We start from the raw sequence: 26,296 nt of genomic DNA, 5'->3' as shown, positions 1-26,296 counted from the left end.
CTAAAGCCAGAGACAATCTGACTGCACAGTACCATGTCCCAGTCTATGCAAAAGGAACACGCCACCACATTTATCACAGCTTAGGCAATGGAATGAGCCTTGTGGCACAGTACATACTGGGAAAAACTCCTGAAACCAAAATGTCTGCCAATAAAGGTACAGGTCCATGGATTTAGGAAAGTAATGAATAACTGTTTTTTTTTTTTTTAAAGTGGGCTAAAAATAAGTAAGTAAATATACAAATATTTTTTTAAAAAACTGCGTATCTTATAAGTAGTGAGTGAACAAATAAGCAAAACAAATTATCTGCAAGTTGACATGATTCAATCTTGGTTCCTCCCAGCTCCCTCCTATCCCCATGCACCCCCAGCACTCACTTCTGAGACCACTGGAGATTCATCCCAGGCTGGGTGGAGAAAGTCTGCCCCATTTCCTGCTGCTTCTGGCAAAGGGTGGGCCAGGAGCTGCAGGAGGGTGTGGGCACTGGGACAGAGGATATGCTCTGGGTCTCCTTGGGGCTGGCGTCCCTCACAAACAGATCATCATTCACGATGCATAGACTGAAGGGGAAAAAATGGGACCTTAGAAATTGGACAGATTATCAACCCCACACCCCAACAATGATCCTGCTCCCACTGCCACTCAGCAACCAAGTTCTTTCCATACCCCTACTGTGCCTGCCACCCAGGTTCCTTGGCTGATACCTCTACTTTTCCTTCATGCTTCACAGAGCCAACCTTTGGAGAGACTGTCTAACCAATTTCACTACATTTATAGGTTTATCCCCAAACCATAGGCAAATTTACAACCATATTTACACTGCGAAAGAGTGGACAGTCTAATATCCGTTTTTCAGAAGAAGTCACTGTGTCACAAAGAGACCGTGTGACTTGACAAGCGTCACAAAGCTAGTGAGTGTTGGGATCAGGGGAAGAACCCATAATCTGATTCCAGAGCCGAAGCTCTTAATCACCAGGAGACATGATTCCTTGGTTATACCTGTTGGCTTTTCACAATATCAGAACACCCCGAAGACTGTACCTTCCCATTGACATACCCCAGAACTCATACTGAACTGGATGTTCCACCCACAACAAAGCACTCACCTGTAATTGCTGACAGGAGTAGCAATGAAGGTCCGAGTGAAGGCACGAACAGAACCCTGAGACATGCCTTCCACTTTAACAACGAGCAACAAACAATACCCCCTTAGCATTCCAACATGCTTTACATACTCACATAGCATTCCCCAGTCAGGGTCTGACTTGATATTCATGCTGAAGGGGACAGTTGTTCTCTGGGGAGTTCAGGGTGTTCTGAATGGGGAAGGCAATCTGTTCCCAGTGACAGGGACCCTACCATGTGCTGGGACCAGTGAAAACCACTTCAAAAGTGCATTTGATGTATTTTTCACAGCTGCTCAAGAGATGGACATCATTAGTTCCATTAACATTTGAGTAAACTTATAGGTTAGGAGCCCAAGGTCACAGAGTAAGGATCGAGGGCCAGAACTGTCCAACTCCACAGACTGTGTCTCTAATGTCCAAGCTGTGTGGGGCAGGCAGGCATAGACCTAGTTCAGACCAGGATGATCTGAGGGCAGGGTGGAGATGGGAGAACACAGCGGGAATAGGAAGAGAAGGGAAGGCACCAGGTAAGCTGGGAGAGTTCTGAGAGGGAGCCCAGCCAGCGGGGAGGGAGCAGAGGAGCATCTGGGGAGGAGTTTATACACACACGCACCTTCCTTGAACACCCCATTCACAGAGAAGCAGAGCATCCTCTCCTGAAAGGGAAGAGCCCAGGGGCTTAGTCACCTAAACTTCCTACCCACCCATGGCTTTCTGGGTCTGCCCTGGGGAGGAAGAAGGTGCTCACCGTCTGGAACCACATGTCCACCACGAAGGAGCTGAGGTCATGCTGAGTTTTGGGCAGCACACAGAGGGAGCGCATGACGTCACATTTTGTATGCTTCAGCAGCTGAACACGCAGGGCTATGGGGGGAGGAGAAACAAGCAAAGGTCGGGGGTTGCCACACCCTGGGCCCTATAATTACCCCTGCACATCCCCTTTCCCTGCCAGTCTTCCCCATTACACACGCACAGGGGTCCTTGAGCTTCTTCATATTCCTGCTTTCCTTGAAGTACTCGCACAAGCTGCTTCTAGAAGAGAAAGAGGAAAAGGAGGTGGTGGTGTGGCCAGTGTGGGTGATTCCAGGAGCTGCCCTGTGTCTGCTGGGGAGCCACAGGGCCCAGCAACAGAGACTGAGCTTTGCTACTCACGGGCCTGGGTCCTCGGGGCTGAAGGGAATGGCCAGGGAGAAGCAGGCCTCTTCGTGGTAGGCACCAAGGAGACCCTGACGGTCTCTGGAGTCGTAGATCAAGTAGTAACTGTGGGAGAGTAATGATGGCAGTCTATCTCTGTGGTCTGGAACCCAGATGAGATTTCAAGACCGAGTTAGCAGTCCTGAGCTTGGGTGGCCTCACCCGTCCTAGCCATCCCCTTCCCCAGATTCCCAGGAGTACTCACTGCTGCAGGAATTGCAGGACTAGACGCTTCAGTGCATCAGATCCAAAGAAGCTTCCCTGAAATCACAACAGTCCTCAGGATCACGGTCCATAACCCCTCCTCATGCACCACCCCAAACCCTGCTTGATCTGCCTTCCTTACCCTGCAGGTTGGTAACCACTTGTGAGCTGCAATACCAATGCTGGTTGGTGAAGGTGACTCCTGGCTGTCCTGGGGAAAGGAAGTGGGAGTGGGCAGTGCAGACCAGGAGCTAGTGCTGGACAGTCAGGGAAAGGATGGGCCTCGGAGAGGATGAGGGTCAGAGGCCAGGTGCAAAAGGACCCTGGAAATTACATGGGCAAGACTACATTTGGGATCATGGTCTTGGGGCCCCTGATGCTCCTGGAAAACGTGGTTGAAGAAGATCTAGAGCCCTTGTTGGGTTCCCACATGGATCTGGACCTCCATGATGTTTAAGGGTCATGAAAATTGTAACTTCTGCAAGACCTAAATGGCTTCACGGCTGGTTTGGGGCAGCATCAGTGCCAATAGAGAAGTCAATAATCAAGGAATATACCTACCAGGCGTAATAACTTAGGAAACAATTCCAGGATGGAGCTGCAGAAATCCAGACAAAACAGAAAAGTCAGTGAAACTTTGCAGGTGTCCCTCATCATGGGAGCAAGCACACTTACACCTGACACACAGCCCAGTATGTCCCACCTACACTGCAGTGTCCCAGCCTTCCAGCGCCTTTGGCTCCTCCCTTGCAGATGGACCTAGTGGAAAAGCACATACTCTCTTTCCCCCCTCTCTCTGATTCCATTCCTCTGCCCCACCCCTTCCTCCCCCTCCCCCTGGGCGGATCTCACCTAGACTGTCCTGAATCCCATCTCCAGTGCCACCAGAAGCAACAGTTGAAGTCCAGGCTTCAGGGCTGCCTTCCACTTTCTTGCTCCCTTCCTTCCTTCAGGTCCCCACCAAAGACTCCAGAGAGAAGAGGCAATGGGGTGGGAGACCAGGGCTCTGCTGCCTCACTAGGGGTCCAGCACTCTGTAGGGCCATGACACCCCCCAGGGGTGGCCCAGGATGCTGGGGCAGGGAGGTGACTGAGGCAAGACCCAGTAGGCAGGGAGGGAGAGGGAGGGGGAGGAAGACAGAAGAGGGAGTGAAGGTAGGAAAGGAGAGATGAGAGAGACATAGGGGAGTAGAGACAAAGGAGGGAGAGAAAACAAATCAAAGGGAAGGGGGGGGGGCTGCAACCTGGTGGTGGGGGTCAGGGAGGAAGAGAGGAGAAGGAGGAAATGGCTCCCTGACTACAGTCCTTTCCTTCATCTGCCCTGGCTGGCCCCGGCACCCAAGGTAAACCATGGAAAACAGGCAGGTGTTGGCCTGGGGGCCCACTGCATGCTGGATGAAACTTTGCCACCTGCGTGAGCTCAGTTTGAGCTGGGCATGGGGAACAAGGCAGCCACGGGGGCAGGAGAACTACCCCAGAAGGAGTAGAGGGTCAAGCCCCAGGTCAGCAAGGAGCTGGGGGTCTGTGGTCCCCTCTTATGATCACTGCCTTCCCTCCTGTTGACCCCAGTGCACCTGTGCCTGTCCCAGTTGGTTCTTTGCCTGAGGGATTATAACCATGTTGGGCAAACCCAGGGCTCCTCTGAAGGACCAGTCAGGATGATGTGCCTTGTGGAGGGAGGGGGAAGGGGCAGTGCCTCTGAGAGGCCTGTCCTTCTGACCTCTCAAGCACCTCTGCCCTCTGCCTTGCATTCCTGCCTCAGGAAGCCCTCTGCTCACTGGAAGTCACCCACTTCTGGCCCTCAGACTCAGGGAACCCTGGTTTCTCCCAAGGAAGGCTCAGCTCCTGGCCCTGAGTCAGAGGAATGGATGTCATGATGGCAGACCCCCAGGACCTCGGTCCTCAACATGAGGCAGGAAAGCCACCAAGCCAGCCTGGAATTGGAGGAGGGACACATTTGGTTCAGGAAAAGGAGGGTCCCTCTCAGAACAAGGGAGGGAAGCCCTGTCTCGGCAGGGAGGCAGGAAGTCCTGTCTCAGCATGAGGCCCTGGGTGGGAGGACCCTTGTCAGTCCAGGTCACAGCATGTGGTTCAAGGTGGTCACCCTCATCCTAGTGAGGAAGGGGAGCCCTGCTTCGTGGATCATGCTTTGGGGAGGGCATGCTAGGGAAGGCTGGGTGCAGACAACCTGCAAACGGACCTCAGACAAAACTGGTGAGCAGGTCAGATGAAGGGAAGGACATATCTAAGCACAGGTAAGGGACACAAAGAGGAGAGCATAGGGACTCTGCCCCCCCACCCCCAAGGAACAGAGCTGCTGCCTCCTCCAAACAGGTACTGTCAGGCATAGTTCAGAGTGCCACGGGGTGACACAGTGTACAACTGACCTTATGTTGGTTGATTTATCAGGGAAGGTGGTGCACAGGGTGCTTCTGTCGGCAGTTATCTCTTCTGGCTGCAGACTTTTGCCCTCGCCCAGCTGCTCTAAAGACATCACCTGTAATAATGGGGAGGAAGCACATGGAGCAGAGAAAGATGGCCAGGATGACCCTGCACACCCAGCCCTTCCTTTTTCCAGCAAATCCACTTCCCTGATTCTTGTCACCATCCCATGAGCACTCCCACCCTCCTTTCAAAGAAGGATCTGGGTACCACACCTCACCTCACTGTTGGAGAAGTTCAAGTTCTTAATGCCAGTGGCATTCTGCACAGTGTCAGACAGGCCATCCAGCTGGCAGGGTGTCTTGTTGCTCAGGTTTGAGGGTAAAATCTATGGTGAGGGAAAAGTTAGAGTGAGGACCCCAACAGCGGATATCTGAGACCAATCTGCCTCTTCTACCTAATCTCTCCCACCTTCACCACCAGTCTCGGCACTGGCTCTGAGTCCTCACCTCAGGCATGTTCTTCTCATGGGTCTGCAGGGAGGCAGCCATGCTGTGTCTAGGCTTTGGTACCATTTCAATATCATGGGTGATCAAGTCCCCGAGAAGCCAAGAGGAGGGAATCAGAGGGCTGAGAGAGGCCCAGCTGGTACAGCTCCAGCACCAGCCCCTCCCCATGTTACCATCCCTAAGTCTCCTTTGCAGACAGGCTCCTCTGCCCTCACTTGCCCTAGAATCACTGCTGTAGATATACCAGGAGCAAAGCAGACTCTCTGGATATTAAGAGATTGCTGGGAGCCTCCATATCATTTGTTCATGGTCAGCTGCAGAGTTAGAGATGGGGTCAGTGGCTCTGAGTGTTTGAGGTGGAGAGGGGGTGCAATAGGTATTTGAAGAAGATGTGGGCCTGGATGTGGGTGCACAACTAATCTTGATTCAGCATTACCTTTGTCTGCTCCACCTTTACTGACTTCAGCTCCTTCTGCACAGAGTGGGGTGTGTCAGAGGGGTAGATAAAGATAGAGATCTGTAGGGAACCCAAGAGGGGCTGGGTAAGTACCAGGAAATCTGACACAAGACCATGCCCCTCCCCTGCCCTCTTGCCCCTAACTAGCCCCAGTCACACCCTTGACACGCACCCTTTCATTAGCCTCATCCCAGATCTTGCCGTTGACATTCTTCAGTGCAAAGGCAACACTGGCATTCTCAACAAAGAACTGGGCCTGCATTCTCTCATAGTGAAACTATAGGGAGAATAGCAAGAGAAAAAAAGAATATGAGAACCCAGCCACTATTCATCTGCCCTGTTTCTTCTCATCTGCTTCACTGTTTTCTCTTACCTCAACTGGGGTGAAGGGGACACTGCATTGTCCCTGAATCAGATCCAGCAGCCACTTCTCATCATATTTGATGCCGAATGGAATCTAGGATCCAGAGATGGGAGAAAAGATGGGAGAAGAGATTGACACAATGGAATCCCAGGTTAAGATAAGACCCAACCATGTCTTGCTTTCATATCTTCTGGGGTGGGGGGCGGGGGGGGCGGGGGACGGGCTATGAAATAATTTCTTATGATAAGATGTTATCCATTATTGCAAACTTTTGTACCAGACAAGGATTTCCTAAATAACCTTTCTTTCCATTCAAACACCTTTCTTCAAATAATCAACTTAAGATGTTTAACATATCCTTCCTTTTATAAAGTCCCAAGTGATCCTAGCTCAAGGCAGGATGCCTCAGCCTGCTTCTCCAACAGGGGCCCCAGAGACTCCTACTTCTTCAGCAGGGACCCCAGAGAATCAACATCCTCCCACACTCAGCCAGAGCTAAACTGAGCCTTCCAGTGTGGAGTTGCTCCATCTCCTTGGCCGTAGTTTCCTCTGCTCTTATACAACTTACCTGATTCTCCCTGTACTCAGTCTGTTCCCTTTATACTGCTTTTCTGAGTCTGCCCTTACTTGATCTAGGGTGTTAACTAGGATGTTAACATATGTGATGTAGAAAATGTGACAATGCTAGTAGTAAAAAATGCCGATTACCCACTCCTCTGCCCCCAGAAAAGTACCTAGCATCTCTACATGAGTCCAACACAAGTCCCTCTGTTCACCTTCTTCTACATATTCAGTCCATTTTGCCAGGATACTCACAATGATCTTGAACCATTTCCCTGTAGTCTCATCCTGCTTCTCCTGCTCCATTCTTCTCTCTGGAGGCTTTTGCTCTCCCTCCATGTTAGTCTGGGTTTGGTCTTGTTTCTGAAAATTGCCTCTCCGATGACACGGTGGAACGGCATAGGGAGCGCTGTGGGGAAGTGGAGAGAAGGAAGTAGTCCACACGTGCTCAGAAAGTCTTCCATTACACGTTTGCCCACTGATACCAGGGTACAATAAAGTTTGCTCAACCATTAACCTGATTCTATCATTCTTCACTCTTCCAGGTTGGAGAAGAGAAGGACATATTCTACTACAGGCCTATGCACTCCACTGGCTGGTACATTTCAGCTATGCTGACTGGTCACTTACTATCTCACTCGGGTGCTCATGTGAGCGCCATTTGTTGCTGGATCTCCATCTTGTTGCTGGTGGGATGAAGGATGAATGCCAGAACTAATTTGTTCAGACCAGTTGTTGTATCTCCTTCGGTAAATACCCCAGCATCTTGTTCTTCTTTTTAAGGGGTTACCTACATCATTATGCCCTGAAATTGAGAACAACACATCAGTGGTCCCCATACCACAAACGGTTCTGGGGAAATATCATGGCTAATGAAGAAACATCACTGACTTTATCATCTAAAATCAAATAGAGCACAGTGCCAAAAAGGTTGACAAACTTCTCCGTGGTTCCATTTCGTGGAAGATGAGAGGTGGGGAGCACTTGCGGCCAAGAAGAACACAAGCACAGAAGAAAGGGTTTGGGCCTATGGCTTAATCTGTGACATTAGCCCTTGCTCTGCCCTTTTCAGGCTGGGTGACCTGGGACAAGTTGCCTATCATCTCTAACTCACAGTTCCCTCCTCTGCCCTAGGGGGATAACAAAATCCACCTTGAAAGTTTGGTGTTATGGTTCAAGGGTCAAAGGTGAGTTCCTGCCTGAAGAAAGAATTAGAGAAGTGAAAGTTAGATCCAATGACAATATCGAGAAAAGCCAAGAGAGACACAATATGGAGAATACCAAAAGAGAGAAGGAGAGAATTAAGGGAGATGTAGAGAGCATATCTTACACATGCTTCATTTGAGTCCTGGAATGAAGGAGAGGGAAACGTGGAGAAGTGGCATTTGAAGCAATCTTGCTTGAGAACTTTCACAAAGTAGCAGGATAATCAAGTCAGTATAACAGTACTAATAGGAGACAAAGTATGCTTTAAGGAAAAACATTCCTAAGGAAAAGATGTGCATTTCACAGTGGCATTAATGTAGCACAGCAGGAGAAATTTGTGACCAGAAGTCTCAAACTAAAAGGTTATTCTTCGGATGGAAGAAATATGATCCCAGATTGAGTCACAAAGATGCAGGAAAGAAAGACTAGTAGCATTTGTGAATATGTAGGCCAGTCTAAATGAGTATTGACTATGTAGCACCAGGACACTAATTTCTTCTAGGGGTTTAAATATACACACCAATTCATGGCAAATTCATGGCAAAACACTGGGAGGGTGTGAGTGGAATCAAAGGGTTCCAAGGTTCCTTCACTGTCTGAAGAGCTTTAAAGAAGTAATTTACATAAGACCATGAAAAGGCAAAAAAAAAAAAAAAACCATTATAGTCTTAAGGGTAAATGCTACAAGAATGGCTAAAGAATGTTTAACTGCCCAACCAAATGATGTAATAATTTAATACTAATATATATATATATATATATATGTGTGTGTGTGTGTGTGTGTGTGTGTATATATATATATATATATATATATATATATATATATATATATTAGGGGTGCCTGGGTGGCTTCGTCAGTTAAGGGTCCAACGTTTTTTAAGATTTTATTTATCCATTTATTTGAGAGAGAGAGAGAGAGAGAGAGAGATGAGGGGGGAGGGGAGGGGCAGAGTGGGAGAGAGAGGGAGATAATCTCAAGCAGACTCCACGCTGAGCAAGAAGCCCAACTCAGAGCTCCATCTCACAATCCTAAGGTCATGACCCCAAGATCATGACCTGAGCCGAATCCAAGAGTTGCCACCCAGGAGCCCCAAGGGTCTGACTCTTGATTTCAGCTTGGGTCATGATCTCAGGGTTGTGAGATCAAGCCATTCTCTCTCTCCCTCTCCCCCTGCCCATCCCCACCCCTATCTCCCTCTAAAAGAAAATATTAAATCATTTCAAGGAAAGGAGAGGAAAAGGGCCTTACCACAGGCAGAAATAAATGTGCAGTTAATATGGTATACAGAAACCAAGTTATATTTATATTTACATTAAAAGTTTCAGACTGGATATTCCAAATAGAAAGATAGGTATTACAAGATTGGAAAGAAAACATTCCATCAAATGCTCCATAAGGAGACACATGCAAAATTTAAGGATTTAGAAAATTTGAAAATAAAAATAAAACTTGGCAAAATGTATACCATTTACACACTAACCTACTGAAAGCTGGTACACCCATATTACTAAAGGGAAAGGTATTCTTTCAAGGGAAAAAAAAACATTACTAGAGAAAAGAGGGAGATTTTGTTGTGATAAAAGGTTCAATGCAAAAAGAAGCCACTAATACAGAATTCTAAATTTGTGTGAGTGTCTTAACACAGAGCCAAAACATGCAAAGCAAACATGACTGTAAAAGGAGAAATGGATAAATTCACGATTACAGGGAGGAAAACACCTCCTTGAGTGACATAAAATGGCAGATATAAATTCCACGAGGTGAAGATTTTAAAATGAGAATTAAGTACATTAATAAATTTGCTTAATTGGCATGGAACAGTGCACATAACCACTACACATGGAACATTCCAGAATTGGACCTATGCTGGGCTATAAGGCAAACCTCAAGAAATGTCTATGGAGGTAGTACAATCTACCCTGAATAGTTGATGTAAGAGTCAAAGGTAATGGTGGGTTCTCTGCCCCTCCCTAACCTCTAGTAGGTATCCAAAGAATGTTAATTTTCACCACCACCGCCCCCCCCATCCCCTTTGCCTCCCACCCAGCCAACCTAGAAGACCCTCCCCACTCTCCAAACTCTGGACCTGTGAGGATCACATAGGTCAGGTCTATATCCCCTCAACCTGTGTGTGTGGGGGGGGTGGGGGGGGGACTCACATCAGCCATGACCACTTACAGAAGAGGAGGTTTTCCAGGTGGAACCAGGATGGGAATGTCAGGACTCAACATCCCATTTCCTCAAGAGAGTGGAGAACAGTCAGCCTGGCCCCTCTCCACACTTCCTTTTAATGGGGGTTGGCTGGGTGTCCGGTGGGTGGGGGAAGGGACCCAGAACTCCTCATATCCTCTGGGAACCTGAGACCAAGACCTCATGCTGACCAACTCACCCATGGTATGGACTGAAGGCAGTGACCCGTCACCAGTGTCCTCCCAGGTTGCTTGTGAAGAGAATCCGGGAGGTCTGGAGCTGGATGTTTGGAGATGATCAGGGACGGCTGTTGAGGAAGGTGAGAGCAGGCCACAAACCACTTTGTCAGCGTCACACGAACAAGAAGGAGTCCTTACAGGAAGTCCCTTCCTTAAAGGCATGGAGAAGAGAGTGTTGGTTGCCAGAGGAGGCTTTACTTCATATAATTACTGTCCCCTGAATTTGTTACCAGCCTACCAGGGAACTGTTTCCAACTGAGTCAGCCCTGCAGAAAAGGCCAACTAGAATCAAGAGGGGTGGGACCCAGGTATCTGCAGCTACAAACAGGGAACTCTGTATACCAGGCTCTGTATCCACTGCAACACATCTTGTTCCCTCGTTCAGCAAACCCAGAGAACTCTGAGTGCCAGCTATAGGGCAGGCTCTGGATTTGCTACATTGCATCTGTTCTGTCATGGACAGAACGAGGGGACTCTGATATCAGCTTTGCAAGTTTGCTGTGGCTTAATGAGGTGCCAGAGCTTGTTTGGAGTCATTCTGATGTTACCTGAAGAAACAGAGACTACAGCTGAGCTCCATGGAATGGCAGTGACATGCCCATGCGTATGTAGCCTAACTAAATTCTTGCTGTAATATGTGGGATTTTTTTTTTAAGTTAGAGCAAAATAACAGAATGTTCTGAAAATAATCACATGACTGGCATTATCTCCAGCTCATTTCAGAGAGATAATAGCAAACAAACAAACTTACCCTCCCCCACCAAAAAGACAAAACCCAAACCGAAACCAACACACACACACACACACACACACACACACACACACACACACACCAGACCTGGAACCTAAAAAGGAAATAGCAGTTTGGTCAGTCACCGTAATGAGAGTAGAAAGAAACAAATCATGCCTTTTCCTTTACCAAAAAATATAGCCAGTATAGGTAGATGCCCCTTGTGGTCAGAGACAACTGTAGTTCTGAAAGTCTCAGACCAGAAGGCTTTGCAAAGCATAAAGAAGGAGGGAGGCACCTGGGTTCCAGTGAATTAGTGAGAACACTCTGGAATTTTCCACTACTTTTTGGAATTTTCCTGGATCTCCACGCCCTGAGAGAGAAAATTCAGTCCCTGAAAGAGGTGAAGAAAACTCTGAACATTTAGGGGCAAGGGAAGTGTAAGACAGAACACACACACACACACACACACACACACACACACACACACACACACACACAGATAAACTGTTAAATCAAAAGTTGAAGTTTATATTTGCTAATTAAACAGTATCATGTGAATATTTTCATAACATGGTAGGTATATGCGACCTTTTCTTGTGAATTGGCTATTAGATATTTTCAACTGTTTCTCTCAACAAATTTGCCCAATCACAAAATGCTAAACATTAAAAATGTATACTTAGAAAATGAAATCATTCTGCACCTTCCATCTGGATGATCCCCTCACCCCAACTCACAGATATACAAGACATCCGATGTAAATAGATTGGTACACATTTTCCAGAGGTGTTTCTCTTTAGGTAACATGTACTCCTACCTTAAAATATTTGTGTAGTTATGTGGTTGTAGATACACACTTTTACAAATTCGCAATCACAGGGGTGCCTGGGTGGCTCAGTGGGTTAAAACCTCTGCCTTCGGCTCAGGTCATGCTCCCAGGGTCGTGGGATCGAGCCCCGCATGGGGCTGTCTGCTCAGCAGAGAGCCTGCTTCCTCCTCTCCCTCTCTCTGCCTGCCTCTCTGCCTACTTGTGATCTCTGTCTGTCAAATAAATAAGTAAATAAAATCTTTTTAAAAAATTTGCAATCACATAAATAATTTTCTACAAATTGACTTTTTCACTTACTTATTACAACATCTCCAGGTTGCCATTTCTTCTGTTAATGCGGTGTGGCATCTTTCCAGATGTGTACTGGAGAAGCACTTTGCTTTTTTTTTTTTTTTTAACATAATTCATTTTTATTTTTTTAATTTAAAGTCAATTAACCAACATCATTAGTTTTTGGTCTAGTGTTCAATGATTCATTAGTTGCTTATAACACCTAGTGCTAATCACATCAAGTGCCCTCCTTAATGCCCATCACCCAGTTACCCCAACTCTCACCCACCTCCCTTTCTACAACCCTCAGTTTATTTCCCAGAGTCAAGGGCTGCCAAACGATTTCCCAAAATGGTTGCTCATTTTACATTTCCAACAGCAACATATGTAAGGTCCAATTTCCTGTATCCTTACTAGCATTTGTGTTACCGTTATTTTTTTTTTTTTACTTTAACCATTATAAGGGACGTTTAGTGATATCTCATTGTAGTTTTAATTTTCAATGTCTTCAATGGTTAATGATGTTAAACATCTTTTAATGTGCTTATTTGATAGCTGTCACTCTTCTTCAGTAACACGGCTGTTCATGTCTTTTGCCCATTTTTTTTAATTAATTTATTTATTTTTATTTGCTTATTTACAGCATAACAGTGTTCATTGTTTTGGCATCACACCCAGTGCTCCATGCAGTACGTGCCCTCCCTATTACCCACCACCTGGTTCCTCAACCTCCCACCCCACACCACCCCCTCCTGCCGCCCCTTCATAACCCTCTGGTTGTTTTTCAGAGTCCATAGTCTCTCATGGTTCATCTCCCCTTCCAGTTTCCCTCAACTCCCTCTCCTCTCCATCTCCCCATGTCCTCCATGTTATTTGTTATGCTCCACAAATAAGTGAGACCATATGATACTTGACTCTCTCTGCTTGACTTATTTCGCTCAGCATAATTTCTTCCAGTCCTGTCCATGTTGCTACAAAAGTTGGGTATTCGTCCTTTCTGATGGAGGCATAATACTCCATTGTGTATATGGACCACATCTTCCTTATCCATTCATCCGTTGAAGGGCATCTTGGTTCTTTCCACAGTTTGGCGACCGTAGCCATTGCTGCAATAAACATTGGGGTACAAATGGCCCTTCTTTTCACTACATCTGTGTCTTTGGGATAAATACCCAGCAGTGCAATTGCAGGGTCATAGGGAAGCTCTATTTTTAATTTCTTCAGGAATCTCCACACTGTTCTCCAAAGTGGCTGCACTAACTTGCATTCCCACCAACAGTGTAAGAGGGTTCCCCTTTCTCCACATCCTCTCCAGCACACGTTGTTTCCTGTCTTGCTAATTTTGGCCATTCTAACTGGTGTTAGGTGGTATCTCAATGTTGTTTTAATTTGAATCTCCCTGATGGCTAGTGATGATGAACATTTTTTCATGTGTCTGATAGCCATTTGTATGTCTTCGTTGGAGAAGTGTCTGTTCATATCTTCTGCCCATTTTTTGATATGATTATCTGTTTTGTGTGTGTTGAGTTTGAGAAGTTCTTTGTAGATCCTGGATATCAACCTTTTGTCTGTACTGTCATTTACAAATATCTTCTCCCATTCCGTGGGTTGCCTCTTTGTTTTGTTGACTGTTTCCTTTGCTGTGCAGAAGCTTTTGATCTTGATGAAGTACCAAAAGTTCATTTTTGCTTTTCTTTCCTTGGCCTTTGGAGACATATCTTGAAAGAAGTTGCTGTGGCTGATATCGAAGAGGTTACTGCCTATGTTCTCCTCTAGGATTCTGATAGATTCCTATCTCACGTTGAGGTCTTTTATCCATTTCGAGTTTATCTTTGTGAACGGTGTAAGAGAATGGTCGAGTTTCATTCTTCTACATATCGCTGTCCAGTTTTCCCAGCACCATTTATTGAAGAGACTGTCCTTTTTCCATTGAATATTTTTTCCTGTTTTGTCAAAGATTATTTGACCATAGAGTTGAGGGTCCATATCTGGGCTCTCCACTCTGTTCCACTGGTCTATGTGTCTGTTTTTATGCCAGTACCATGCTGTCTTGGTGATCACAGCTTTGTAGTAAAGCTTGAAATCGGGTAACGTGATGCCGCCAGTTTTGTTTTTGTTTTTCAACATTTCCTTAGCAATTCGGGGTCTCCTCTGACTCCATACCAATTTTAGGATTATTTGCTCCAGCTCTTTGAAAAATATCGGTGGAATTTTGATCGGAATGGCATTAAAAGTATAGATTGCTCTAGGCAGTATAGACATTTTAACAATGTTTATTCTTCCAATCCAAGAGCATGGAACAGTCTTCCATCTTTTTGTGTCTTCTTCAATTTCTTTCATGAGTGTTCTGTAGTTCCTCGAGTACAGGTCCTTTACTTCTTTGGTTAGGTTTATGCCCAGGTATCTTATGGTTCTTGGTGCTATAGTAAATGGAATCGATTCTCTAATTTCCCTTTCTGTATTTTCATTGTTAGTGTATAAGAAAGCCACTGATTTCTGTACATTGACTTTGTATCCTGCCACGTTACTGAATTGCTGTATGAGTTCTAGTAGTTTGGGGGTGGAGTCTTTGGGGTTTTCCATATAAAGAATCATGTCATCTGCAAAGAGAGAGAGTTTGACTTCTTCCTTGCCAATTTGGATACCTTTTATTTCTCTTTGTTGTCTGATTGCCGTTGCTAGCACTTCTAATACTATGTTGAACAAGAGTGGTGAGAGTGGGCATCCTTGTCGTGTTCCTGATCTCAACGGGAAGGCTGCAAGCTTTTTCCCATTGAGGATGATATTTGCTGTGGGTCTTTCATAGATAGATTTTATGAAGTTCAGGAATGTTCCCTCTATCCCTATACTTTGAAGCGTTTTCATCAGGAACGGATGCTGGATTTTGTCAAATGCTTTTTCTGCATCCATTGAGAGGACCATGTGGTTCTTCTCTCTTCTCTTATTGATGTGTTCTATCACACTGATTGATTTGCGAATGTTGAACCAACCTTGCAACCCAGGGATGAATCCCACCTGATCATGGTGGATAATCTTTTTAATGTGCTGCTGGATCCTGTTTGCTAGGATCTTGTTGAGAATCTTAGCATCCATATTCATCAGTGATATTGGTCTGAAATTCTCCTTTTTGGTAGGGTCTTTGCCTGGTTTGGGGATCAGGGTAATGCTGGCTTCATAAAAAGAGTCTGGAAGTTTTCCTTCTGCTTCAATTTTTTGGAACAGCTTCAGGAGAATTGGTGTTATTTCTTCTTCGAAAGTTTGGTAGAATTCCCCAGGGAATCCGTCAGGTCCTGGGCTCTTGTTTTTTGGGAGGTTTTTGATCACTGCTTCAATCTCATTACTAGATATCGGTCTATTCAGGTTGTCAATTTCTTCCTGGTTCAATTTTGGGAGTTTGTAGCTTTCCAGGAATGCATCCATTTCATCTAGGTTGCTTAGCTTTTTGGCATATAACTGTTGGTAATAATTTCTGATGATTGTTTCTATTTCCTTGGTGTTCGTTGTGATCTCTCCCTTTTCATTCATAATTTTATTAATTTGGGCTTTCTCTCTTTTCTTTTGGATTAGTGTGGCCAATGGTTTATCGATCTTATTAATTCTTTCAAAAAACCAGCTTCTAGTTTCATTGATACGTTCTACTGTATCTCTCGTTTCTACCTCATTGATCTCTGCTCTAATCTTGATTATTTCCCTTCTTGCATGTGGAGTTGGTTTGATTTGTTGTTGATTCTCCAGTTCTTTAAGGTGTAGAGACAGCTGGTGTATTCTGGATTTTTCAATGTTTTTGAGGGAGGCTTGGATGGCTATGTATTTCCCCCTTAGAACCGCCTTTGCTGTATCCCATAGGTTTTGGACCGAGGTGTCTTCATTCTTATTGGTTTCCATGAATTGTTTAAGTTCATCTTTGATCTCCTGGTTGATCCAAGCATTCTTAAGCAAGGTGGTCTTTAGCTTCCAGGTGTTTGAGTTCCTTCTGAACTTTTCCTTGTGATTGAGCTCCAGTTTCAAAGCATTGTGATCGGAGAATATGCAGGGAATAATGTCAGTCTTTTGGTATCGGTTGAGTGCTGCTTTGTGACCGAGTATGTGGTCTATTCTGGAGAAGGTTCCATGTGCACTTGAGAAGAATGAGTATTCTGTTGTTTTAGGGTGGAATGTTCTGTATATGTCGATGAGGTCCATCTGGTCCAATGTTTCATTCAATGCTCTTATTTCTTTATTAATTTTCTGCTTCGATGATCTGTCTATTTCTGAGAGAGGTGTATTAAGATCTCCTACTATTATTGTATTCATATCAATATAGCTCTTTATCTTGATTAATAGTTTTCTTACGTAATTGGGTGCTCCCATATTGGGGGCATAGATATTCGCAATTGTTAGATCGTCTTGGCGGATAGTCCCTTTAAGAATTATGTAGTGTCCTTCTGTATCTCTGACTACAGTCTTTAGTTTAAAATCTAATTTATCTGATATGAGAATTGCTACTCCGGCCTTCTTTTGAGGCCCATTGGCATGAAAGATGCTTCTCCATCCCTTCACTTTCAGTCTGGGTGTATCCTTAGGTTCAAAATGGGTCTCTTGTAGACAACATATGGATGGGTCCTGTCGTTTTATCCAATCTGCAACCCTGTGTCGTTTTATGGGCGCATTTAGGCCATTCACATTGAGAGTGATTATTGAGAGATAGGTTTTTATTGACATCGTGTTGCCTTTGAAGTCTTTCTGTCTATAGATTGTTTCTATATTTCTGTTCAATGATATTCTTAGGATTTTTTCTCTTTTATAGGACCCCCCTTAATATTTCCTGCAGTGTCTGCTTGGTGGTTGCATAGTCTTTTAAGCCTTGCTGGTCTTGGAAACTCTTTATCTCTCCATCCATTTTAAATGTCAGTCTTGCTGGATAGAGTATTCTTGGTTGCATGTTCTTCTCATTTAGTACTCTGAATATATTTTGCCAGCCCTTCCTGGCTTTGCAGGTCTCTGTGGAAAGGTCTGACGTTATTCTAATGGGCTTTCCTCTGTATGTAAGAAGCTTCTTTGTCCTAGCTGCTTTTAAGAGGGTCTCTCTTGAAACATAATTCCCCATTTTAACTATAAGGTGCTGTGAGGACTTTCGAGAATCTAAAATCTTGGGAGGAGATCTTTCTGCCTCTAGTACATGAACATTGTTTCCATTCGTGAGATTGGGAAAATTTTCATAGACAACTTCTTCCACTATATCTTCTAGACTTCTTTCTTTTTCCTCCCCTTCAGGGATTCCAATAATTCTGACGTTGGAACGTTTCATGGCATCGTTTATTTCCCTGATTCTGTTTTCGTGGCTTCTGAGCTGTTTGTTCCAGGCTTCCTCCTGATCCTTTCTCTCTATCTGTTTGTCCTCCAGATCACTAATTCTATCTTCTGTCTCAGTTACCCTAGCTTTTAGAGAATTTAGATTGGACTGGAACTCATTGAGAGCATTTTGAACATCATCCCTGGTGGCTTTCAGTTCTGCCCTAACATTGTGAACATCATCCCTGGTGGCTTTCAGTTCTGCCCGAATCAATTCTGTTTGGTCATCTATGGCTTTCTCCAACCTAGCTATTGCCTGGATAATTGTTAGTCTGAATTCCTTTTCTGACATATTGTCTATGTCAATAGCCATTAGTTCTGTTGCAGATGGCCCATCCTCTGTATTTTTCTTCTGTTGGGTATTCCTCCTCCTAGTCATTTTGGTAAGAGATGACTAAACAGATGCAGCTGGACTTATCGATTGTGGTGCAGTCAATGTGCACCCTGGAACGCTTCTGTGCAATCAGGATTCCCCACCCAAATGAGAGAAAAAAGAAAAGAAAAAGAAATAGAGAAGAGGAAAGAAAAAAAAAGGGGGGAAAGAAAAAAGGAAGAAAAAAAAAGAGAGAGAGAGAGAGATAGGAAGAAAAGGGAAGATACAAGAGAAGGCTCAGCCCAAATGGGCCACAAGGTAAGATTTGTGGAGTATACAAACAAAAACAGACAGACAAAAAGAGTGATAAAAGTATATGACAAGGGAAAAAAATATGTATATATAAGCAAAAAAAAAGGGAAAAACCTCCTCAGAAAGAACCCCAAGTATAAGATTTATATATTGTCAGGACAGACACAAATTCACAGAAACACTGACAGAAGGAAAAATTGGGAGAATGGTTATAGATTCTCAGTGTGGGTGAGGAAGGTTATTTTGATTCTTCCTGAAGGTATCTTGATGTTTTTGTTAAGGGACTCAACTTTCCTAAGTTACAGGGGGATTAGAAACTGGTTTGCCTATAGGGGTAGCATTGATTGGGGAAAGGGGGTTACCTTGAAGTTTAACTCTATATGTATAGTAGAAAATAAAAATTAAAAAAAGAATAAACTAGACTAAACTAAGTTAAAATTAAAAAAATAGAAAAACAAAAGAAAAACACGGGTGTATGTATCAAAAAGTTCAGGTTAGAAGGTTATTAAAGAATTTGATGTACTGGACATCTCAGTGTGATGGTAAATAGGTTAAAAAATTATCTGTATGTATAAAAAAAAAGAACCAGAATATTGGTAAAGAGTTAAAAATAAAAGTTGTATTTATGAAGTAGTGGTGGTTGTTCTCTTGTAGTCTTTTTTTTTTTTTTCCTTCCTTCCTGGTTGGTTTTCTGGGGGAGGGGCCTGCCACATGGGTTTTCAGACAATGATGTTCCCTGAGTTAGGTCCTCCCACTCCCCTCAAGGGGGTGAGCTCTTTTTTTTTCAGGAAACTTTTTTTTTCAGCCTTTTTTTCTCTGGGGGTTTTTATGTTCTTTCATCTGCTTTCTCTCGCCTTGACAGCTTTTGATGGTTTTCGGAGGTTTAGAGGAGAGCAAACAGCACCCCAACCTCCCTCTCAGAGAGAAGCCTCAGATTGTTTTGCAAAAGCTGCTGGCAGAGTTGGTTCTGGGTCACTGTCCCTGGGGATGCAGGAGCTCCTCGTTGTGCCCAAAACCAGGGCAGCTGTGGCTGTCTAGGCAGCTCCAGACCGCCAGAGAGGTTCCGAGCAGAGATCGCGCACTGAAATTTTCCCACTGTCCCGGGCTGGGAATGTCTGGTTTTTCCTGCTGCCAGAGCTCCAGGCTAGCGCCTATGAGCACCTATCCCAAGGGAGGGTGTGGGACGCGCGCGTTTCAGGATTGCCGTCAGGCCAGGCTCCCAGCCCCTCACGGGAGACAGTCCCCACTCGTTCTCAGGCGCGCTGGCGTTCAGGTGCACTCGCGGCTCAGGGACCGAGACCTGATTTCTCCGCCGCACTCTCTCTGGCTCCGCACCAGGGGAGGCTGTCCTGGGTCCGGGGACTTAGGTCCCTGACCCTAACCGCCCAGGTTCCCACTATTACCCCCCCCCCCACCGCGATCCTTTGCTGTTTGTTTTTTGAGTGCTTTCAACCAGACTCCAAGTTAATGCTGGTCCCCAGACGCAGAGCACTCTCGTGTTGGGGTGTTACTTTCCAATCGGTCACCTCTGGTGGCTCCCTCCCCCTTTTGTTTATCTTCCGATATCAGTCCGATGCTCCCAGTCTGCTTTACCTGCCACTGGCGTCTTCTGCTCCAGTAGAGATCCAGACGTGTATAATTCTGATCTCAGGCTGATTTCATGGGTGGTCGGAGTTCTTTGGTAGGTAATCAGCTCACTTTAGGGTACAGGTTGAAATGGTGCCTCCTCCTACTTCCCCGCCATCTTGCTCCCCCAGCACTTTGCTTTTTATGTAAATTATTTGTTATTGTTTGTCCCTTTCTCCACTGATAAACAGAAGTCCTCCATTTTCTAGCCCAGTAGCACGAATTCTGTAATATTGTTTGCAAAAATGTACTCCCATCTTTTCAAACTTTTATTTTTTTTCTTTTGATAGTACAGAAATTGCTTTAATTTTCATGGGTTTTCTTCATTTGAAAACAATACAGCTACAACAGAAAACAAAACAAGAAATACTTAGGGTTGCATCAAACACTAGCCCAATGAGAATTCGTCATTCAAAGCATTGAAGGCTTCAGGGCACAATGGAAAAAAGCTTCACACCTAATTTTATGTGTGTAAATAAATGGGGAAAATAACTGAGTAAGGTTATTGGAGATACCATGTAAAGTGCCTCTGGCTTAAAATAATTCTGTAAATGATCATTTCCTTCCCTCCATGGAGGTCACTTTTCCTCTGCTTCTGGTTGAGTCCCATACACCACCCCCAGGACAGTGGTATCCTTGTGGCCCCCTATCCAGGCCTCTAGGCCTGGGGAATGGGATTTTATCTCCACCATCATCTTCAAGACAAAGACATTAGCGAAAAGGTTGCTTGAGTACCCTGTCAGTATGACATGAACACCCGGGGCATTCAAAACCAGATATGTGACCCACGAAAAACTTTTAACTCTGTTACAAACTTAATTGGACAAATTAAAGGGAAGCTAAAGGAAAAAAAAAAAAAACCTTCTCTATCCCAAACAGAAATGTCACATATAAAGAACGCAAATTATTGGGAAAATTCATGGAATGTGTTTTAGAGCCAAATGTTTGATATCCTATTATATACATAAATCTGATTAAGGAAAGATTATCATTTGAAATCCATTGAAATAATTCAAATAAGAGCTATACATTACAAATTTATAAGATTAAACATGTACAAAACAATTACACATGCATGTATGTGTGTTTGTGTGTGCATATATTTCCATATGTGTGTTTGTGTGTGTGTGTATATATATATATATATATATATATATATATATATATATATATATATATCTCATGGAGAATTGTATATACAGATTGTGGGCAAAATTTTGAAGAATACTTATGTTCATGTAAATTTACTTATATATTACTGTGCACAGGGAAGCATATTTGGGAATATAAATGAAATTATCAAGGAAATACATCTTGCAGTGAAGATAAAAAATTCATACAAAAATATTTTTTCAATAAATACACATTCCTACATTGCATTTGATTTTGAAATAAACACATTAACCTGAAATCCAAAAAATAACTGACATAAGATTTTATAGCACGGTAGTATATACCCGGTGGGAAATTTCCCTACAAAATTATATATGTGTGTGTGGCTTAATGGTATATATCCAAATCCATATAGTTTTTTCACATTATTTCTGTCTCTCAATCACACGCCTATAGGTTTCCTGTTATAGTTGTTACATACATATATATATATATATATATATATATATATATATATATATATAGGTTCCTGTTATAGTTGGGAGGGAAGTGCTGAAGAAAAGTTCTTGCTACTGAATTTAATGTGCATGGGCTCTGACTCGCCCTTAATGCTTCCTTTGCCACAAAATCTCCAGAAGTTTCCCTCTGATTGGGACCTTGCTCCCTTCCTCCTTCCTCCTTCCAAGGTTCCCTGGTAAGTGATGTCTAAGCTGCCATTCTAGATTTGTTCATCAGATGACACGGATCTCCAATTCCTGAATTTTCTCCAGTGAAAAATATTATTTGGGAAATGGAGAGAAGAATCAATTAAAAGTTGCATTTTGCACTGTGAGTGATGGAAGGGCATATAAATCAAAATCATGCTCAAACTTCTTTACCTAATGATTTTCTTCTTCTTTGTGGTTTCACAGAGAGAAATCATAGTAATAACATCACACAACTTTTAGAGCGCTGGTGGAGATTATAAGCCTGAGGTGGGAGCAGAGAGGGCAGAAAGGGTTCAGGAAATTTCTACAATTGTCTTGTTAAGTATTAGAAAGTTTTCTCAGCATGCCAAACTGCTGTGTAAGGAATTTCCGCACTGGTTTTCCCAAGGGATGAGGCGGGTTATAAGGTATTTCCTTCCTGTTGTATCTGGTTAGTCCCCGCCCTCTCCTATTCTGTTGGCTAATGCCTCCTTAGCCTCCAGTCTCAGTTTAAACATTCACTTCCTTTGAGAAGTCTCAGACACACCGTACTGGTTTCATTACCTTTAGACATCTAGTCCCTCCATCACCTTTACGGTCTCCAGGTACACATTTCGTGTGAAATGGGGCAAAAGACCGTGAACTCAAACGTTCTCCTGGGCTGCAGCTCCACAGGGTGGGCTAAAGATTCTGAAGCTTTTCAAATATTTTACCTGAAGGTTTGCCACGGATTTGCCCCTCCTACTTTTGAGGGGGATGTTCAGGACACAGGTCCGTTCAGAAATTGAACTCTAGGGTTGTTCCACAGACAACAATGAGGGCATGTACCTCAGAGAAGCTGTCGAGGCTGCAGACTGATGCTTTGTTCTCTAAAAAGATCCAGTGAAAGTACTGTAATGAGGGTCTGTGAGTTTTAGGAGATGTGGTTTTGCATGGCAGGGAACAAATGAAACTTCCAGAGGTAGAATTGTGAGTTAGAAAGTTGTTCGTGGAGGTGATGATATTTTCTTCACTCTGAAGCATAATTAACATACAGCATTATATTTGATTCATGTGTACAATATAGTGATTCAATAATTCTGTACATTATTCAGTACTTCTCACAGTAAGTGAACTCTTAATTCCCTTTATCTATTTCACCCATCCCTCCACCCACCTCCTCTCTGGTAATCACTAATTTGTTCTCTTTAAGAGTCTGTTTCTTTTTTCTTTTCTTTTCTTTTCTCTTCTTTCTCTTTCTTTCTTTCCTTCTTTCTTTCTTTTTCTCTCGTCTTTTCCCCCCTCTAGTCATGTGTTTTGTTTCCTAAATTCCAACTATAGTAAAATAATATGTTATTTGTCTTTTTCTGCCTGATTTATTTCACTTTGCATTGTAAACTCCATGTCCACGCATGTTGTTGAGAATGGCAAAATCTCATTCTTTTTTATGGCTGATTGATATTCCATCACACAAACACACACACCATGGTATATTTACCATATATACTCGACTATAAATAGATGATAGATAGATAGATAGATAGATAGATAGATAGATGATAGATAGATGTACACCATATGTATGTGTGTGTGTGTGTGTGTGTGTGTGTATACACACCACACCTCCTTTATCGAAATGAGGGAACAGAAGGCAAGCTGAGGGCAAAGCAGAAGCTGACATCCCACAAACCACCCCCCATGGGATATATGTGACTTTCCTCAGGTGCTCCTGGCTGCCCTAAGGGAAAAACAAATAGTTATCTTATAGAGATCCCAATACTGCAAGACCTGAGTCTCCCTTAATTTACAAATGTCCTAGTGATTTACAAGGAAGAAGCTTTCTTATCAATAACCTAACTTCCAGAGGCCCATAACTCAGTTCCTGAAGCCCTAACATCATCCTCCCCTCCATAAAACGGAGGGAGGCTAAGGTGGAAGGAAATATAAATAAAGTTGAATTTCTTCTAAACCTAAAGTTCATGGACAGGGACGTGTGACAGGAGGAGTGTGGCATTCCACCAAAAAACTGTCTTCATGTTGGTACGTCATTAGAGAAAAACCAAACCAAACCAAACAAAAAACAGCTTGTCTTGACAATAACCAGGCCTCCATTATCCTGAGAGTCTTCTTTACCATACGACAGCCCTTCTGAACACCTGCTTTGTCCTCACCTCCCCAACTCCTGAGTATATAATCAGCCACTCCTTGGGATCACAGAGCAGCAGCTCTTTCTGCCCACAGGTCCGGTTCCCATGCTTTCATTAAATCACCTTTTTGCCCCAGAGATGTCTTGAGAATTCTTTCTTAGTTATCAGCTCTGGACCTCACTTATATTCTAAAACTTCATCACGTTCACCTATGGATGGATATTTGGGTTACTTCCATATCTTGGCTACTGTAAAAAATGCTGCAACAAACATAGGGGTGCACATAGCTTTTCAAATCAGTGTCTTCATTTTCTTTGGCTATATACTCAGTAGTGGAATTACTGTATCACATGGTAAATCTATTTTTAATTTTCTGAGGAAGCTCCATACAGTTTTCCACAGTGTCTGTACCAATTTGCATTCCCACCAACAGTGCACCTTTTTTCTCCACATCCTTGTCAACAAGTTTGGAAGATTTTAAATAACTTGCTTTGTGAGGTGTTCTTAAATATATTTCAGAATATTTAAATGAATTTCAAAAATCATTTTAAAAAAACACTAAAGAAGGAAGCAAAAATTCCCATTAGCCCCCAAGGAGATCTCATCTTTCCTTATATTCTCACTAATTATGTATGTAATATGACACTGACTTCTATTTTTATCTACATAATAACTGTTAATCCCTTTGATGTAACCACAAAGTCCACATGGTGAGTCTCTCTTTACAGATGAGGAAACTGAGCCTCAGATTCCAGGCATGGCTGAGGCTAAAGCACCTGTGTAACCTTCACTGCCTTGTGATTTCAATAAATTCTGGCAAGGACCCCATGAAGAAGAGAATCCTCACTCCCTGAACAGGGAAGTTGGTGCTTGGGGCCTTTATGTCCCACACTGTCACATGTCATGCTCCTATTCATTGGCTGAGCCCAGAACAGAATCCACATCTTCGGAAGCCAAAGCCTTTACTCTTCCTACTGCTTCACCTGGTCTTGCATTAATTATTGGATATACTTTTGTAGGCTTTTTTTACGAACATAATGGGAATTCACACTCAGTTTAGAGAGCGTGGAAAATACACTCAAGAATGGGGGGAGAAATGCAAATAACTAGCAATGCCACAAAACACTCACAAACATAGTAAAGTTTTGGGGTTCCCTTCCTGACACCTGAAAACTATTTAAAATTCTAGCTTCAATTTATTGTGACTATTGGAGACAATTCTTTGTTTCTATTTCTATAACAGCGAAGGAAAGTTATGTATCCTTTCTTCATGAAAAGGAATGAACAATTGTAAGAATGTCATTGGCAAGCCCTGGGGGAATATGTGTTTCTCAAAAAGGATTTGTTTTCTCAAAATTAAAGAGTTTCATTTTTAAGCATTACAGTTAAAATCTGCATTACAACATGTTTGCTGATAGGTAACACAAACTACAGAATTTGAGGTTAAGATGAAGATGCCTTCATACATATTCATGGGCACTTTGAACAAAACCCTTGAACCTGACTAATTCGACAGTGCACCAAAACCCAGTGTAAGGACCATTCGTTACTTTCTCAAAACAAATATGGCTGGATACAAAGCAATCCTTGACCTCCCTTCAAAACAATCCATTTTCAGGAGCTGGGAAAAGAAGTTATTTGGCAGAAGGCATGAGCACAGGGTGTTGCTTAAAGTGTAGAGGTGAATGTCCACAATGGAAGGAAAACTGACTTTCTACCCGTGAAAGTGCGATGTACACATTACACAGTAGATTCAGCACTAAAGTGAACATGAGAAGAAAATGGTTGAAAACCTCAAACATGACAAGCTTTTCCCTGTAGAAATCCCAGGGAGATGTGATAGTGCCTTGTGCGAGCATAAACAGCCACACCTCACTTATTCCAACCCGCTCCTCACCCTTAACTGGCTGCCACAGCCTAGGAGCTGCCTGTTGCTTCACTTCCTTATGTGAAAAATGGACCCCAGGACAAATTCGGTTTTTTCCCCCTTGCTGGCTTTGTCTTTAAGACAGGGTAGTGCCAAATCTCACTGGTTTTAGACCTGCGAACAGGAGGGAAGCAGATCTGGATTTGAGCCCCGTTTCCATTACCTTCTAGCATAGTGGTACCCAAGTTTGCTCACCATGCACTTGGGTGAGAAAGAAAAAATTAATGCAGAGACTTTTTCCTCTGTATAACTGGTCTGGTTGTCTGCAGTGGTTCCATCTACACCTGGCTTTGTCCACACGAGCAAACTCTGTCTCTCTCCTTGAGAATATGCACAGTCTCTCAAATTTCTCTTGCTGTCTACCCAACCATTCTCCATCACAAAATCACCTGACACTCACAGCTGAGTCATATTGCCCTCCTGTTGATCATCAGCCATTACACTGAACACCAACATCAGACTAAGTCACTCTGTGACCATGATAATAATAAAGTGAGATTTTTAAAAAAGAACCAATGAGAGCACAGGCAATACAGTAAAGTTGCAGGATGCACATTCAACATACAGAAATTAGTTACACGTCTGTTTAATAACAGT

At 43.5% G+C, this 26,296-nt stretch overlaps 1 protein-coding gene across 1 annotated transcript; it reads right to left on the bottom strand.

The window, feature by feature from the left end:
* Window positions 1-373: 373 nt before the first annotated feature.
* On the bottom strand, window positions 374-10,595 carry LOC123934499 (nuclear RNA export factor 3-like). Its single transcript, XM_045994650.1, has 17 exons — window positions 10,394-10,595; window positions 7,428-7,602; window positions 7,053-7,206; window positions 6,246-6,329; window positions 6,045-6,149; window positions 5,852-5,932; window positions 5,187-5,294; window positions 4,912-5,021; window positions 3,087-3,123; window positions 2,668-2,736; window positions 2,527-2,582; window positions 2,280-2,387; window positions 2,101-2,159; window positions 1,876-1,991; window positions 1,741-1,783; window positions 1,107-1,179; window positions 374-560 (listed from the first exon to the last, which is right to left on the bottom strand). Exons 1-17 carry the CDS (start codon window positions 10,593-10,595, stop codon window positions 374-376), a joined length of 1,767 nt encoding a protein of 588 aa, XP_045850606.1.
* Between the last annotated feature and the right edge of the window lie 15,701 nt (window positions 10,596-26,296).

Source organism: Meles meles, chromosome X, assembly GCF_922984935.1.
Source record: "Meles meles chromosome X, mMelMel3.1 paternal haplotype, whole genome shotgun sequence".
NCBI classification, from domain to species: Eukaryota; Metazoa; Chordata; class Mammalia; order Carnivora; family Mustelidae; genus Meles; species Meles meles.
Note: the sequence above shows the minus strand (reverse complement) of the source record. Positions and strands in the feature narration are given on the sequence as shown.

What these genes read in the sequence shown, in the direction of transcription:
- LOC123934499 (XM_045994650.1), bottom strand. Translation starts at nt 10,595, where the DNA reads ATGCCTTTAAGGAAGGGACTTCCTGTAAGGACTCCTTCTTGTTCGTGT. An exon ending in GGGATGAGGCTAATGAAAGG is followed by an intron (nt 5,933 to 6,044) that starts GTGCGTGTCAAG and finishes GGTTCCCTACAG; the next exon opens with ATCTCTATCTTTATCTACCC. An exon ending in GAATGGGGTGTTCAAGGAAG is followed by an intron (nt 1,180 to 1,740) that starts GTGCGTGTGTGT and finishes TCGTTGTTAAAG; the next exon opens with TGGAAGGCATGTCTCAGGGT.